Source organism: Biomphalaria glabrata, chromosome 2, assembly GCF_947242115.1.
Source record: "Biomphalaria glabrata chromosome 2, xgBioGlab47.1, whole genome shotgun sequence".
NCBI lineage: Eukaryota > Metazoa > Mollusca > Gastropoda > Planorbidae > Biomphalaria > Biomphalaria glabrata.
The window spans coordinates 51,359,838-51,376,355 of NC_074712.1; the positions used below are offsets into that span (position 1 = coordinate 51,359,838).

Here is a 16,518-nt window from a genome sequence, read left to right on the forward strand (position 1 = left end):
CTCCTACACATACCCACTCCTACACATACCCACTCATACACATACCCACTCCTACACATACCCACTCATACACATACCCACTCCTACACATACCCACTCATACACATACCCACTCCTACACATACCCACTCCTACACATACCCACTCATACACATACTCACTCCTACACATACCCACTCCTACACATACCCACTCATACACATACCCACTCATACACATACCCACTCATACACATACCCACTCATACACATACCCACTCATACACATACTCACTCATACACATACTCACTCATACACATACCCACTCATACACAAACATTTTATACAAACACACTCAAACGTACAAAGTATTTCGACTTGAACGGAAAGTCTGAATCCATCAAAAGTCTGAATCCATCAAAAGTCTGAATCCATCAAAAGTCTGAATCCATCAAAAGTCTGAATCCATCAAAAGTCTGAATCCATCAAAAGTCTGAATCCATCAAAAGTCTGAATCCATCAAAAGTCTGAATCCATCAAAAGTCTGAATCCATCAAAAGTCTGAATCCATCAAAAGTCTGAATCCATCAAAAGCCTGAATCCATCAAAAGTCTGAATCCATCAAAAGTCTGAATCCATCAAAAGTCTGAATCCATCAAAAGTCTGAATCCATCAAAAGCCTGAATCCATCAAAAGTCTGAATCCATCAAAAGTCTGAATCCATCAAAAGTCTGAATCCATCAAAAGTCTGAATCCATCAAAAGTCTGAATCCATCAAAAGTCTGAATCCATCAAAAGCCTGAATCCATCAAAAGTCTGAATCCATCAAAAGTCTGAATCCATCAAAAGTCTGAATCCATCAAAAGTCTGAATCCATCAAAAGTCTGAATCCATCAAAAGTCTGAATCCATCAAAAGTCTGAATCCATCAAAAGTCTGAATCCATCAAAAGTCTGAATCCATCAAAAGTCTGAATCCATCAAAAGCCTGAATCCATCAAAAGCCTGAATCCATCAAAAGTCTGAATCCATCAAAAGTCTGAATCCATCAAAAGTCTGAATCCATCAAAAGTCTGAATCCATCAAAAGTCTGAATCCATCAAAAGTCTGAATCCATCAAAAGTCTGAATCCATCAAAAGTCTGTCCACAAAACGTTTCAAACTTCCCAATGGGTTTGGGCTTTAAACAAAAAAAAGTATTTTTATGCTGGTCCGATTTAGTTCGTGTCCTTGTAGCAGCCATCTGGTTTGTTGGGCTTCTGTTTTCTGACATCTGTCCACAGTTTGCATGCTAACAAACAAATACAACAGTGGCCATGTCGCTGTGACTTAGTTGTAGAGGACCACGCCCAGGTCAGGGAAGCCAGAATTTTAAGAGGATTAAGGAAATTTACAGTTATGGATTGGTTTGCGCCTTACTATCCACACACACACAAACACACACACACACACTTGAAGAAAAATAAAGCCTATGTTACGTTTTATTAACACGTATCCAGTAAAATAAACGTAACCAGTCTTGTATATATTAACATAAATCAAATCTTCACAGAGGACTTTTTGAATACATATTATTGCATCCTTAATGAGGTCGCCAGTTTCTGAAACATTAAACAAAATAGCGATGTAAGTACAATAACAAGAGGTGGAGGCTGCCTGGTCACGTGGTATGCGCTATGGACTTTTTTCACGATGGCCTCGAGTTCAAACCCATCTGCCAACTGTGATACTATGCTTTTTTTTTCTGACAACCATCTGCCTAAAATAAATACAAAGTGGTCACGTGGTACGACTTTGAGAAGTATGGCATTTTGGTAAGCTCTTCAGACTTTGGTCACTTTTGTACCAGTTTGGCTGCCCAGATTGTTATGTAGAGTAAAAATCTTCATTTCTGAGCGATGTGACTCGCAAGTCACGTATTATAATACTTGCCCTGGTTGTGGCAACATATGTAGGTCACAGCTGGGGCTACATATCCACGGGATGTACTGCATTCCTCATTAATCTTCGGATTCGAATACAAGCCTTATTATTACAATATGAACTGTATATATGATAATTATTTTTTTTTACAATATAAACTGCTTCTCGCATGTAGGTCTGACTCAATTCTGCTATCTATTTAGATCATATATGTTCCCTGTTATAAGCTCAAACTATCAGCCTTTTGGCTTGTTGGAACAAGAAAGGAAACTGTTTTTGGACTTAAAAAAAAAACAACAATGATAATAATTTACTTCAAGATTAAGAAATTGTAAAGTGCATACAAGGAAAATCGTAAAAAAAAAAAGATATTCTGGGCTACCAATGACTGAGTGTGCGTGTATGTGCGCATGCGTGACTAAGGTGATCGTACATAGTAACTCACAAGTTGACAAGCAGACGTAATGAGCAGACTAGAAGCGCGTGAGCACTGGAACCAAAACAAAACACGAACCTAATAGCCTGTCATTGTATTGAAGGACGCTCGCGTGGTATCTAATGTAAACATCGTTAGTCTAGTTACAGTCTAGTTACAGTCTAGTTACAGTCTAGTTACGGTCTAGTTACAGTCTAGTTACAGTCTAGTTACGGTCTAGTTACAGTCTAGTTACAGTCTAGTTACAGTCTAGTTACAGTCTAGTTACGGTCTAGTTACAGTCTAGTTACAGTCTAGTTACAGTCTAGTTACAGTCTAGTTACAGTCTAGTACCATGATAGAGTCATAAAGCATAGAGCAGAAGGTAGCGCTCAACATGGACTTAGTAGGCCAATAGCTGTGTGTTTATCATGAAGTCAATTGTGTTAGAAGGCCTGAACACTGACCTGCAACGTCACAACCTGTGGGCAGTTTAGATCAATAGCTCGTCGCCACGTAACAGGTCTCGACTTGTTGAAATAGTGTGACTAATTGATTGAAATGAACGCATGGACTCGTGCTTGTTAAAGGACCGCAGTTTTTTTTTTTAAATCAGTTGATCATTGAAGTGCTGAAAAATATAGAACTCACTGAGCAAAGGATATTATTTTTTTTTGAAGATAAAAGTTTGTTAATGTACACAATCTGCCAACAAATACATGACTCTAGCTGTTGTGATGTTCCGATATAGATGTAGTAATAAAACTAAAGAAGAAATATCCACTCTGGCGCACTGGGAACAGCCTCAATGTATAAGGGTCAGCACAGGACAAAGATTTATTGAAATGGGAGTACAGTAGTGGTATAACATAAAATAAAAATGTTAATGCAAGGCCTAGCACAGTGCCAAGATCTGTGCATTTTCAGGCCGGAAAGACCGGATCTGTAGGACTGTAGGGCGTAGCTCTCATTTGGTTTTTAAAGAGTAAACATAAAGAGATCGTGAAATAGAACTTTAACATCTGTAATTTATCAATTGAAGGGATGTCTGTAATTTATCAATTGAAGGGATGTCTGTAATTTATGAGTTGAATGGGATGCCTGTAATTTATCAATTGAAGGGATGTCTGTAATTTATCAATTGAAGGGATGTCTGTAATTTATGAGTTGAAGGGATGTCTGTAATTTATCAATTGAAGGGATGTCTGTAATTTATCAATTGAAGGGATGTCTGTAATTTATGAGTTGAATGGGATGTCTGTAATTTATCAATTGAAGGGATGTCTGTAATTTATGAGTTGAAGGGATGTCTGTAATTTATCAATTGAAGGGATGTCTGTAATTTATCAATTGAAGGGATGTCTGTAATTTATGAGTTGAATAGGATGTCTGTAATTTATCAATTGAAGGGATGTCTGTAATTTATCAATTGAAGGGATGTCTGTAATTTATGAGTTGAAGGGATGTCTGTAATTTATCAATTGAAGGGATGTCTGTAATTTATGAGTTGAAGGGATGTCTGTAATTTATCAATTGAAGGGATGTCTGTAATTTATCAATTGAAGGGATGTCTGTAATTTATGAGTTGAAGGGATGTCTGTAATTTATCAATTGAAGGGATGTCTGTAATTTATCAATTGAAGGGATGTCTGTAATTTATGAGTTGAATGGGATGTCTGTAATTTATCAATTGAAGGGATGTCTGTAATTTATGAGTTGAAGGGATGTCTGTAATTTATCAATTGAAGGGATGTCTGTAATTTATCAATTGAAGGGATGTCTGTAATTTATGAGTTGAATAGGATGTCTGTAATTTATCAATTGAAGGGATGTCTGTAATTTATCAATTGAAGGGATGTCTGTAATTTATGAGTTGAAGGGATGTCTGTAATTTATCAATTGAAGGGATGTCTGTAATTTATGAGTTGAAGGGATGTCTGTAATTTATCAATTGAAGGGATGTCTGTAATTTATCAATTGAAGGGATGTCTGTAATTTATGAGTTGAAGGGATGTCTGTAATTTATCAATTGAAGGGATGTCTGTAATTTATCAATTGAAGGGATGTCTGTAATTTATGAGTTGAAGGGATGTCTGTAATTTATCAATTGAAGGGATGTCTGTAATTTATCAATTGAAGGGATGTCTGTAATTTATGAGTTGAATGGGATGTCTGTAATTTATCAATTGAAGGGATGTCTGTAATTTATGAGTTGAATGGGATGTCTGTAATTTATCAATTGAAGGGATGTCTGTAATTTATGAGTTGAATGGGATGTCTGTAATTTATGAGTTGAAGGGATGTCTGTAATTTATGAGTTGAAGGGATGTCTGTAATTTATGAGTTGAAGGGATGTCTGTAATTTATGAGTTGAAGGGATGTCTGTAATTTATCCGTTGAATGGGATGTCTGTAATTTGTCCGTTGAATGGGATGTCTGTAATTTATGAGTTGAAGGGATGTCTGTAATTTATCCGTCGAATGGGATGTCTGTAATTTATCCGTTGAATGGGATGTCTATAATTTATCCGTTGAATGGGATGTCTGTAATTTATCAATTGAAGGGATGTCTGTAAGTTATAAGTTGAAGGGATGTCTGTAATTTAACAATTGAAGGCATGTCTGTAAGTTATAAGTTGAAGGGATGTCTGTAATTTAACAATTGAAGGGATGTCTGTAAGTTATAAGTTGAAGGGATGTCTGTAAGTTATAAGTTGAAGGGATGTCTGTAATTTAACAATTGAAGGGATGTCTGTAAGTTATAAGTTGAAGGGATGTCTGTAAGTTATCCGTTGAATGGGATGTCTGTAATTTATAAGTTGAATGGGATGTTTGTAATTTATAAGTTGAAGGGATGTCTCTAATTTGTCCGTTGAAGTAGAAAGCTGGAGTCTGGACCTGCTATTGTATTGACCTTTCCTAACCCTCGCCCAGTGTAACGTCAGCACGAGGTAGTCACAATGTCAAGTACCACTGACAGGTCTTAAAAGTAACGCTTTATTTTTAGTACAAATACATTTCTTAGATTACAACAAAACAACTTTTGCGTCATATAAAAGAAGTTTGTTATAATACACTTATCTAACTAATCTCTAGGCTAACATTCTTTCAACACGGAGTCCCATTCTTTACCGTTAAGCCACCAACACCGCAACTGGTATCTCTGACGTCATCTGTCGACTATTAATAGTTGCGGTCGTAACCTTTTTTTTTTTTTTTTTCTTTACGCTTCAATATCATCTGCTTTAAGAATGAAAACCCGCCCCTTCTCCACTGTGCCTTATCCCTTTATTCTTTCACCAGGTATTAGTGATTGCGGTTTCTTTTAGTCGGTCTGCCCTGTTGTGGTGGTATTGGGGAGGGGGGCAACATTGGTGTTGTCCAGGTGTGACCACAAAACTCAGCAGGTGAGATTACAAGGTCAAGGACGACTCCGATACCATAAAGCCCCCACCCTGGGGTTGTTTGCCGGGGATTAGTTCACTTTCTTCCTTCTCAACAATTATGTTGTGGGTGACTAAAAAAACAAACTTGATATTGTTTTGTACTGAAGTTATTGTATTGTACTGAAGTTATTGTATTGTACTGAAGTTAAAAAGAAACAAAAAACTAAAGAAATGTCAGAGCCGATCTTTATGAATGTGTGAATTACGGACGTTATTATTAATAGAGTTAAAGCGAGACCAGTCGTCACACAACGTCGTACAGACCTGTTGCGTGGCAACGAGCTATCGGTCTAAACTGCCCACAAGTTGTGACGTTGCAGGTCAGTGTTCAAGCCTTGCTCTAAAGCGGAGGAAAGAACCAAAATGTGCGAGTTTAAATGAGAGAAAACTTCTCTTCAAAGAAAGTAGTTCTTCACTTGGTTGATACAAGTCTCCGCAACTTCTCCTCAATGTGCACCTGCCCTCCATTGATCCTCTCTATTTTCATGACGTCATGACAAGCTGATCTTGGAGAAATCTCGCAGCTCGAAACGCCATTAAAACTTTTTGTAAATCCATATTTTGAGAAACAATTAAGTTTAAGAACTTAAACAAAATCATTGTCAAAATAGCTGAATAATTGATACAGGCTGTGTTATACTTATTATAACTATTGTGAATGTTATGACTGAAGTGTATATAATATTACATAAAAATTTGCTGTTAACCTTTCGACTTGCAGTAGAACTTGGCCATCGGGCTCGATTCTGTCCCTTCTTTGTTTCTCGTTCTTCTCATCTCCTTGTCTCTCGGCCTTTCTCTTGCTCTGCGTGGGTTCCAGTCCTCAGTTTTCTTGGCACTAGTTCCTGTTTGGTTTTCGCTTACTACAAATAGTTTAAAATATCCAGACTTAGAATTCATGGGTTAGAGGAAACTATAGTGCATGCTTCTTGAACACAAGCTAACACCAATAGGTCTAGTTATTCTTTTAACCTTTTCAGTTGTTATTTTACTATATCTATATTGTTTCTCGATTAATGTATGTGTTTCCGTTTTGTTTTTAAGTGTTTTTTTGGTACCTTTTTTTTTACATGTTTTTTTTTTTTGTTTCTCTTGCAGACAGAGCACGTGGGAACCAGCGGATAATATTTTGGATCCATTCCTAATTGCAGAGTTCGATTCCAAGTATGTATATGCTCTCTCTCTCTCTCTCTCTCGCTCTCTCTCTCTCGCCCTCTCTCTCTCTCGCTCTCTCTCTCTCGCTCTCTCTCTCTCTCTCTCTAGCCCTCTTACTCTCTCTAGTTCTCTCTCTCTCTAGCTCTCTGTCTCTCTCTCCAGCTCTCTGTCTCTCTCTCTAGCTCTCTTTCTCTCTCTCTAGCTCTCTCTCTCTCTCTCTAGCTCTCTCTCTCTCTCTAGCTCTCTCTCTCTCTAGCTCTCTCACTCTCTCTCACTCTCTCTAGCTCTCTCTAGCTCTCTCTCTCTCTAGCTCTTTGTCTCTCTAGCTCTTTGTCTCTCTCTCTAGCTCTCTCTCTCTAGCTCTCTCTATCTAGCTCTCTCTATCTAGCTCTCTCTCTCTAGCTCTCTCTCTCTCTCTCGTCTATGTACAACGGAATGTGGAATGACCACTTTCTATTGTCTGTGTTTTATCATAAATATAGTGTGACCATAATTTAGGACTTTGAAAAACAATTATATTTTTGTCTTCTGGGGCGGGGGGGGGGGGAAGAGGAGGCGATACTATTCTGTTGTATACAATAAGACTGATTCATGGATCTACTTTAAAAAGCCTTCTCCTCCTGATATCTAATTGGATTATTTTTTCGGTTAACTTTGATATTTCCCCCCTCCCCCCTTTCCTCAATCCCTGTCTTTATAGACATCTAATGGCGCGGGTACTTCGGCTATCGTTCTAATGTTTTGGTAAAACACTGCAGAGAACTAAGCAAAGATACACCCGTGCAGAGAACTAAGCTAAGATACACCCGTGCAGAGAACTAAGCTAAGATACACCCGTGCAGAGAACTAAGCTAAGATACACCCCGTGAAAACACATGGGCGATGTCTTTGAAGTCCAAGCATGATTTGATACAAACAAAAAAAAAATCAAATTTTTCGTTGTGGTATTTTCAGCGTGAATCCTTTTTTTTTAACACTCACACAAACATCACCCACCCCCTCACACACACATTTTAAATAGTATTGATAGACTGTGAAGGCCTGCACACACACACATTTTAAGTAGTATAGATAGACTGTGAAGGCCTGCACTTAGGACCATCTGTTCATCGCCCACGTCTTGTCCAATGGTGTCACTCGATGTTCTCATTTTCATGAGTATTAGTACACATACAGCCAGATGGCTCCAGACGAGTCCCAGTTATCTTTCATATCATGTCATCGTATCGGTTAGTCCACCTGGCGTTCACTTGTAGCCGTATAGAAAAAGTTGGTGAATCCGAGGAGCATGTAGCGATAGTTGAGTGAGCTTCTACTTTTTTTTTTAACAAAGTATATCACATTTTTTAAATTAATTTTTTTTTTTTTGCGTTGGGTGAATTAAACGCCTTGTCCCTGTGGATATTAGTATTTATGTATTTATGGGTTACTTTGTTACTCGTAACAGTACATCAACATGTTTGTTGTTTGTGAAGATTTTTTGTGATGGCTTTTTGTGATGTTTGTTTGTGATGCTTGTTTGTGATGGTCGACTTGGGGCCCTATAGCTGTATTAATCCTGATTCTAGTCTCTTCATTCGAAATAAATGATCAGATTCTTCCCTCTAGTGTCGTTCCCTTATTAGGTCCCAATTGATTCCAGTATTCATTAGACAAAAGATCATGGGAGTCCAAGATTCGATTAGTGAAACACCGAGTTTCCGTTGCTTTTATTAGAGTGTTTATTTTTAGAATTCTTAGTTGTAGAATATTTCGCTGAAGAATTTTCTTGGCAGGATCTGTCTTTTCATCTCCTTCAGCTTGACTGATGACATCTGATTCAATCTTGAGCACATCTTAGTAACTCCTACGAAACAGATCAAATCTCAAATTCAGTAGCATGAGCATTTGAAATAGCTAATGTCCCCATGAAGGTAGTTGATCACAGCCCGAGTGTGTGGACAAGTTTTCATGGGGTGGACTCTCTTGCACCGCAGTCTATTTCGGCTACTTCAACATTGTACTCATAAATGTCAAAGCATAATGTCATTTGTCATGTCAGATTGTGTGATATAGCGCTTTACTGCCATATGGACTGCGGTGGCACATGCCTTTCACTGGCTTTGTATACCGTGTGAGTCTCATCGCATTAGGGCACCGTGTTGAGAACTGTATTCTCTGATAACACGGGCAAGGAAAGCAGCAGTACGTTGCAGAGTCTCCCTGTCTCCGTACAGAGCCAACTCGCCATGCGTACCAGTTTCTTTTTCACCCAAAAAGGCCATTATTTTTTGGGGTGTAGTATCGAGTATTCGTAAAGCAGATGGTTAACCGTTTCATCGTCTTGCTGGCAGTGTCTACAACGTGAATCGAAGTTGGGCTTAAATTTAGCAAAATAGGCTCCGATTGGACAATGTCCCGTTCTGTACCTAGCGATTGTCACCTGTTTTTCTCTGTTTAACCATTCTTCCGATTTAGAGAGCCCTTTAAAAGTTTTGCAAGACCTTTCTGTCCCTGCTTCCGTTTTTATCAATTCCGGTGCCACTGGGTTGTGCTGTCCAGTTCCGGTGCCACTGGGCTGTGCTGTCCAGTTCCGGTGCCACTGGGCTGTGCTGTTTTCTCCTTAAGTCGTTCTTCAATGGACTCTACTGCATTTTAAATTGCAACCACTTCAGCTACGTAGTTGCTCATGCCAGAACACGGACCCAGCATCTCGTCGTTTTCTGTGGAGCCAGGGACTCGTACTACCACGCCATACCCAGATACCTGACATGGTGCTAAGACACGACATGTCAGATATGAAGGCCTCAGTAACAAATATGTGTCTGGTCTATTATTGATACAAGGACATCGGGGGGAAAATAAACTTATTGCAATAAAATAACAGCCTCAAAAGATGGAGATAAATCTTTTTTTCCTTCAAAGTACTTTGTTAATATTCAAAGTTTTTTTGGTATTATTTAAAATTTTTTAAACATTTCTAATGCTTTGAATCGTGGCTTGTCATTTCTTTTCCGGTGACAGTTTTTCAACTTGTTTTGTCGTGATCTAGAAAACAGGTTAAAACAATTCCTCAAGCGCGTGTGAAATACAATTATCCTATTTAAAAAAAAATTATTATTTGAAACATTACTAATGCAATGTTTTTTAACAATGTAACTCGTTAACGTCTATTTTAATTTTCATAAGTACCCCATGGGGTTCTATTCAAATCTAGTCACTTTAATTAGATCATTTTAAACACTTTATTCCTGCTGTCTGTCTCCACTCACAGAACATGTCCGGGTATATTTAGTGACATTTATTAATGGTTCGAGACATTTACTAATGGTTAGAGACATCTATTAATGATGTATTTGCTATATTTCCTTCGAGACCTTTAGCCCTCACCTATTAAATGACATAATGTCATGTTTCCTAAAAAGGTTATTTTTGTAAAGCGACTCTAGAATAGTTTTGCTTTGCTTTTCCACAGTCGCATAGAATTGTTTGTATAAATTTAGGACATGATTTACAATCATAAACAGGGCCGTATTTACCTATAGGCAATTTATAGCTTAGGGCTCACAAGTAATATTTAGCAATGACATATAATATATGGAAATAAAGGGCCCCCATATCTCAATTAGGGCCTTTTCATTTCAAAATACAGCACTGATTGTAAAACCGGAATTCCTTTGCATCTGTAAGATCCGAACACAAGCTTTTCATCTATTAACATCTATTAACATTCTACTCTAGCCCGTGTTGACTGTATTATGTGACACAAAACTTACTCAACATATTGTAGGATGTTTCTATTTTTAATTCAGCACCATCCAATGCCATTCCAAGCCTCTATAACAATGCAGCCATTTCTCTACTAAAGCTGACACCGAAGTAATTTCATTGTTCACCCTGAGACTCATTCACGTAACAACCCTTTCTCCAAGTAACACACGGCCTTAATAGCAAACTATTATTTAGAACTCAGCGAATTTGCTTTTTTTTTTTTTTTGAAGAAATGTCTGTAATTTATAAGATAAGATAAAGGTAGTTATTGAAAGCATACCAAAGGTAAACACCAAAGCGTAATTTCCTAGGTCTTGTTATTCCTTATTATCAATGTAATATTATTAATCATTTTATTTTGTATTACGTTATGTCACGATTGCAATCATTTCCGGTTTCGCAACAAATTTATTTGGTTTATTAATAGACAATCGGGAATTACTGAAGACTTCCGTGTTGGGTTAAAGGACAGTTAATGAAAGGATCTTTTTAACGGGTTTTACCGAAGACTACCGCGGTTTTTACTGCACATTTTGTTTTGTATTGGCCCACTGGTATCGTCGGATAATAGATAACAAGTTACAATACAGAAGATGAAGTATGTCTTCTCAAGAGAATGGCGGTTACATAATTTCTCTAGCGCCTGGAAATCGTCTAAGGTCATCACACATGTTTATACCAAATGGTTTCAGTGGCCCCTCATATGCTTGCGAGCTACGCTGTTCCAGAACATGCCTCCCAGCTGTGGATATAAATGTTAAGGCGTTGAGCCAATGACGGGCCCGCCTCACGAGATAGTGAAGTCGTGCTGTTTAGAGGCAGCGATAAACACGTAGGTGCGTGTTTGTGTGTTGACTAGATCACAATAAACAGCAGGAGGGCTCATTGCATTCTGAATAACTTACAATCACCTAACTTTTTGTTTTACTACTAGATGAAGTATTGCTAAGAACAATAAGTAGATGTACATATGCACGAGAGGATAACCTGTTTAGGTTTAGGGATGGTTAGCCTTTTGGAAGGCTGCCTGGTCATGTGGTATGATTTTAGGACGGACGTTAGTATGGTCCCGAGTTCGAAGCCTGCCATATTCTTGCTGTCCTACTGGAGGTTTGGAATAGCTCGTACTAATGTGTATTACTTATGGAACGCTCGAGATGTGTGTGTTATGTCGGATCGTACTTCAAAATTTATCAAAGCTATTCGTTAAAAGTGATTGGCTTCCGAGCCTATGGTCTATCAGGGCCATTAATACAAGTAAAATTGTCACCTTATTTTAAGGGAAGTTACTGTATATATATGAACATTTAGAAATGTAGAGCCTACTTCCATTTACAATAACGAAACTGGAAATAGATGATTCCCTTGAAACAAATCAAGATCTCCCCCCCCCCTTTCCTTTTTTTTGTGTATTAAACGATCAATACTGTAAAAGGACATTTAAGATTGCCTGCTACTATAGAGTTTTATCTTTGAAGTGCCGCTAGAAAGAAGTGTACATTATTTTACAAATGCTTTCTCTACATTCAATATTTCGATGTTTATAGTGCACTTTTAAATGTAAATCTAATCAACCAGCGTAACAGCAGGACTGGATGCTTAACACTCTGATCAAATAATGACGCACAGCCAGATACATACGTAAAACGCAAGGAAATTTAAACAGATTAGATTAACTCTACAGTCTGGGAGCTCGTGCAGCTTTGTATGACGATGGTACGGATTTACGGATAAAATAAGGATTTAGGAGCGGAGGGGGGCAGTCTACGCGATTAACATTCCCCCTGTCTTTTTAGACTACCAATATTCAGCTTGTTACCGAAATGGAATGCGTGACGTAATACTCAGCAGCAGGTGGTGTTCAGACATTTTTTTTTGGTCTATAACTGATCGTGAGTACCGCCCCCACCACATTTCACTTAACCGGCATGTCTTTCTCATGTCTAGGAAGCCTAGAATGTTTTGCAGCTTTGACGTCATGTTTACGCTGGCCAGATTTTCGTGTTTTCTCTAGCTGTCAGTTTCATGGCCAAAGTTATTAATAAACTGACAGACTTTAAAAGAAAAAAAAAAGTTATGTCTTATTTGTGTCCTGTTGTTAGGTGACTGCATTTCATTCAAATGATGGCGTATTTTAGTTTTAAATGTTGACCTGTCTCTTCCTTTAATTAGTTCAGGTCAAACAAACACTTAGAGATATACATTCATCTCCCCTTTCCCTTAGTGTGTTTGGGCCACCACACTTGATCTGTCTTTCGCCTTTCTCCACTCGTCTCTGTCTTTCGCCTTCTATTTCAATGAGAGGCCCGTCCATTCTTTAATTAATGTTCACTTCCCTTCGCTTCTACATTTTTTGATTACAAAGTCACGAAAAGTACAACCATTGAGATAACATTTAGGTCTCCACTGCACAATCCAATGTCCTTTAGCTCTAATAAAATGGCTTACTGTCAAGAAAAGACAACGAATTGAAGTCCGTGTGATCCTGTACATATGTATGAATGTATGTGCAGGAGGTCACGTGGTTGTCTGGTGGTAACAGTTACTACAAATTGAAAATTTATGCACATAAATGTCAAAGCAAAGTTCCGAGCAGTCAGCTCAAGCTTTATTGTCCGAAACATGGACCTAACCCCTTAGTTGTGCCTGGATTCTTAGAGTTATTGTTTTTACTCTTGTTTCCGAAGGCTGATAATTACAGCACTATATTTGCATATTTCTTGTACGTATACCTGCCTGTTATTAGCATAGATTTGAGAAGATAACTGTATCAAACGATAAATGCCTGTTCGTGTGTTATATACTTCGTACTGTTGTTACTGTGGTTCCGGCTATGGCGTAATAATGATTTATTAGAAACATCTGAAACTAGTTCAAGAAAATACTAAAACTTCTTGTTCTATCTACAAAAATGTCTTTCAATAGTAGAAGTCAGCAACACTGTCTTGAAAACAAAAGTAGCTTTACTAAGAGAGCAAGATACACATTTAGATGTCAATCTACTTGACCGCTGTTTGTTTATGTACGCTTACATCTGAATCTGTTTTCTTAATCTGTCTTTATAGGTTATAGACCTAGATCGATCTTTACAACTACAATTCAAACATGTCATCATAGAGGGCCCGTTTGTTTTTTTAGTAAGGCCTGATAGATAATGTATTGACCTTTGGGACTTCACTGCAGAGTTCTTTCAGATCAATCCACCAATCGCTTTACTATTTAGATAGTGTATGTGTTTGCGCGGCAGCCTGTGTACTAATCCTGTAGGTGTGGAAGTATTAAAATAAGTGTAAAGTAGATAATATTTCCACGTGGCTACACGAGACTACTCTCCTGGTTACCGCGCTGACGTCAGCGCTGACCCCATGACGCACGTTTGATCCTTGGCTTCCGGATTTTTGTTTTTTCATTTCCATTTTTTTTTTTTTAGCTTGGCGTTGTTTTCACCTAGTAATATAATATGTAACAGTGTAATAGTGCTACACTAATAACCCAAAGGCTGTACTATACATTACATTAAGGTGTCAAAAAAACGTTTCTTTTAAGTACGTTCAAAATAATCAAAGACATTTTGTTTCGTTTACAAGCGTTCCCATCCAACATTTTAGAATTTGAGACTCAGAAACTATAGAGGAGACACAAACAACAACAACATACTTCTCTACTAACGAATATGGCCAAGGAATAAAAATAAAAAGTATTTGACGTCATAACTAAAAGTAGAACTTCCGCTAAGAGTGACTGGAGGGAGGGGGGGGCGAAGGGTGGTTGCAGGTTTTAACGGTTTATTTACTTTTCTAATAAAGGAAACGTCTAAATCTATATTTGATCCACAGAACTCACTCATTTTACATCATCCTTCCAATTTTTGGTCTGGAAGTTGTCGCGGGGAAGTTGTACATACGGTTAGTTGCGCGGTGTGAAATCTTTGATTTCGTTTATCTTTTTCTTGATTCTCTCTCCGTAAGCTGGCAGGCCTAGGCCTCGGGGATGTCGGTTGGTTAAAGGGGAAGCTACAGCGAATTGCTGTCATCTAGTTATGGCAATGGACAGTCACGTGTTTGAATAGAATGTTTAAAGTCTCAACGTATTTGGTGAATACGTGCATTTTAAAATTGTCAAAGTTGTTTCATGACACTATTTCTAAATACGGAGCCATGGATCGATTGGGACCAATTGTCCGACCGTTAGGAGTACTCGGTGGATCGGTTTGTCAGGCCTGATTGGGACCAATTGACCGACCGTTAGGAGTACTCGGCGGATCGGTTTGTCAGGCCTGATTGGGACCAATTGACCGACCGTTAGGAGTACTCGGTGGATCGGTTTGTCAGGCCTGATTGGGACCAATTGACCGACCGTTAGGAGTACTCGGTGGATCGGTTTGTCAGGCCTGATTGGGACCAATTGACCGACCGTTAGGAGTACTCGGTGGATCGGTTTGTCAGGCCTGATTGGGACCAATTGACAGACCTGTTAGGAGTACTCGGTGGATCGGTTTGTCAGGCCTGATTGGAACCAATTGACCGACCGTTAGGAGTACTCGGTGGATCGGTTTGTCAGGCCTGCTTGGGACCAATTGACAGACCTGTTAGGAGTACTCGGTGGATCGGTTTGTCAGGCCTGATTGGGACCAATTGACAGACCTGTTAGGAGTACTCGGCGGATCGGTTTATAAGGACTGACAGGGACCAATTGACAAAACAGTTAGGAGTAGCCTACTCGTTGGACCAAATGGGAGTACATTGGACGGATTTATAATAGATCTATAGGACATAAACCTCATATAACCGAAACAGCTCCTAGTGGGGTACCCAACACAACGTTGAGAAGCCTTGATCTCAACAGTTCAGACAAAATCTTTAAGTCAAGCTTAAAACAAGCCACACTTAGAAGCGAGGTTTGAAATTCAACACTAATGAATGTCTAAATAAGTGCTTAGACAGAAACATTGTAAAGTACACTTCAACGCTAAAGGCATTATTGTCAGAGAGGAAAAAAACCGATTGATTTCAGGTGTTCTATTTCTAGTCAATCTTTCACAAGATCATCTTTCAGTCTGCCTCTGCTTGTGTGCGTGTGACAGAGTGTTTGTGTGTGGTAACTGTCTACGAGCTTCCCGCATATTAAAATTACTGGGTCAGCCTCAAACCCCTCCCTTCCATTTTGTTCTTTAATTTCGTATCTAATCAATAGTTAGTTTGTTGATTCCAAATTTAAAAAAGACTTCTGAAATATTCTCTTGAATTAAAGACACAGAAAACAATAGAACGCCACGTCAGACGAACAATGAAACGTCTCGTCAGAGATCAGTAACTGAAGAGCACACTCTACAGACTTCGTCTGGACACATGGTGGCCTACTTTAGGAAAACTGCGCAGTGCACTGACCTAGAATATACTTCTGGTGCAGGTCGTTTTGTGTAAAGTTGATCTTGACGGTGTTGAACTTGGAAATTACATTTGGAAGACTTATTGTGTTTCAAGAAGGGGAAAAAACCCAGTGTCTCTTGGTGTGCTAGATATATGATGTCACAAGGTACAGAAAGATATATGAAGGAATGGAATATATTCCATGTTCATTTATTTTACACTTCACCATGATTCTAAAGTACTACAAAGCACTAGACGGTATCGGGGGCTGTAGATCTATATTCTGTGCAGAAATGAAGAGATTTCTGTTCCTACCTTTCAGTATCACACGCAAATACTTTCAATATAATCTGCTCAGTGAATCATCTACATCTTGTCGGAGGCGGCCCCTTACTTTTGGGACAGAAAGGAACACTATTTTAAGATACAATACCAACCCCAAAATGCTTCCTCTGGTATGTAAGCGAAAAGTTACTTCAATAAA

General features: G+C 38.6%; 1 protein-coding gene across 3 annotated transcripts in view; it reads left to right on the top strand.

Moving 5' to 3' along the window:
* Positions 1 to 16,518, top strand: part of LOC106055124 (uncharacterized protein DDB_G0283697-like) — a 64,739-nt gene that overhangs the window by 24,718 nt on the left and 23,503 nt on the right. For all 3 annotated transcript variants that reach the window (XM_056021254.1, XM_056021253.1, XM_056021255.1), the window contains exon 4: positions 6,859 to 6,924. In XM_056021254.1, the coding sequence (XP_055877229.1) occupies positions 6,859 to 6,924 (66 nt within the window). The remainder of the gene's footprint in view (positions 1 to 6,858; positions 6,925 to 16,518) is intronic.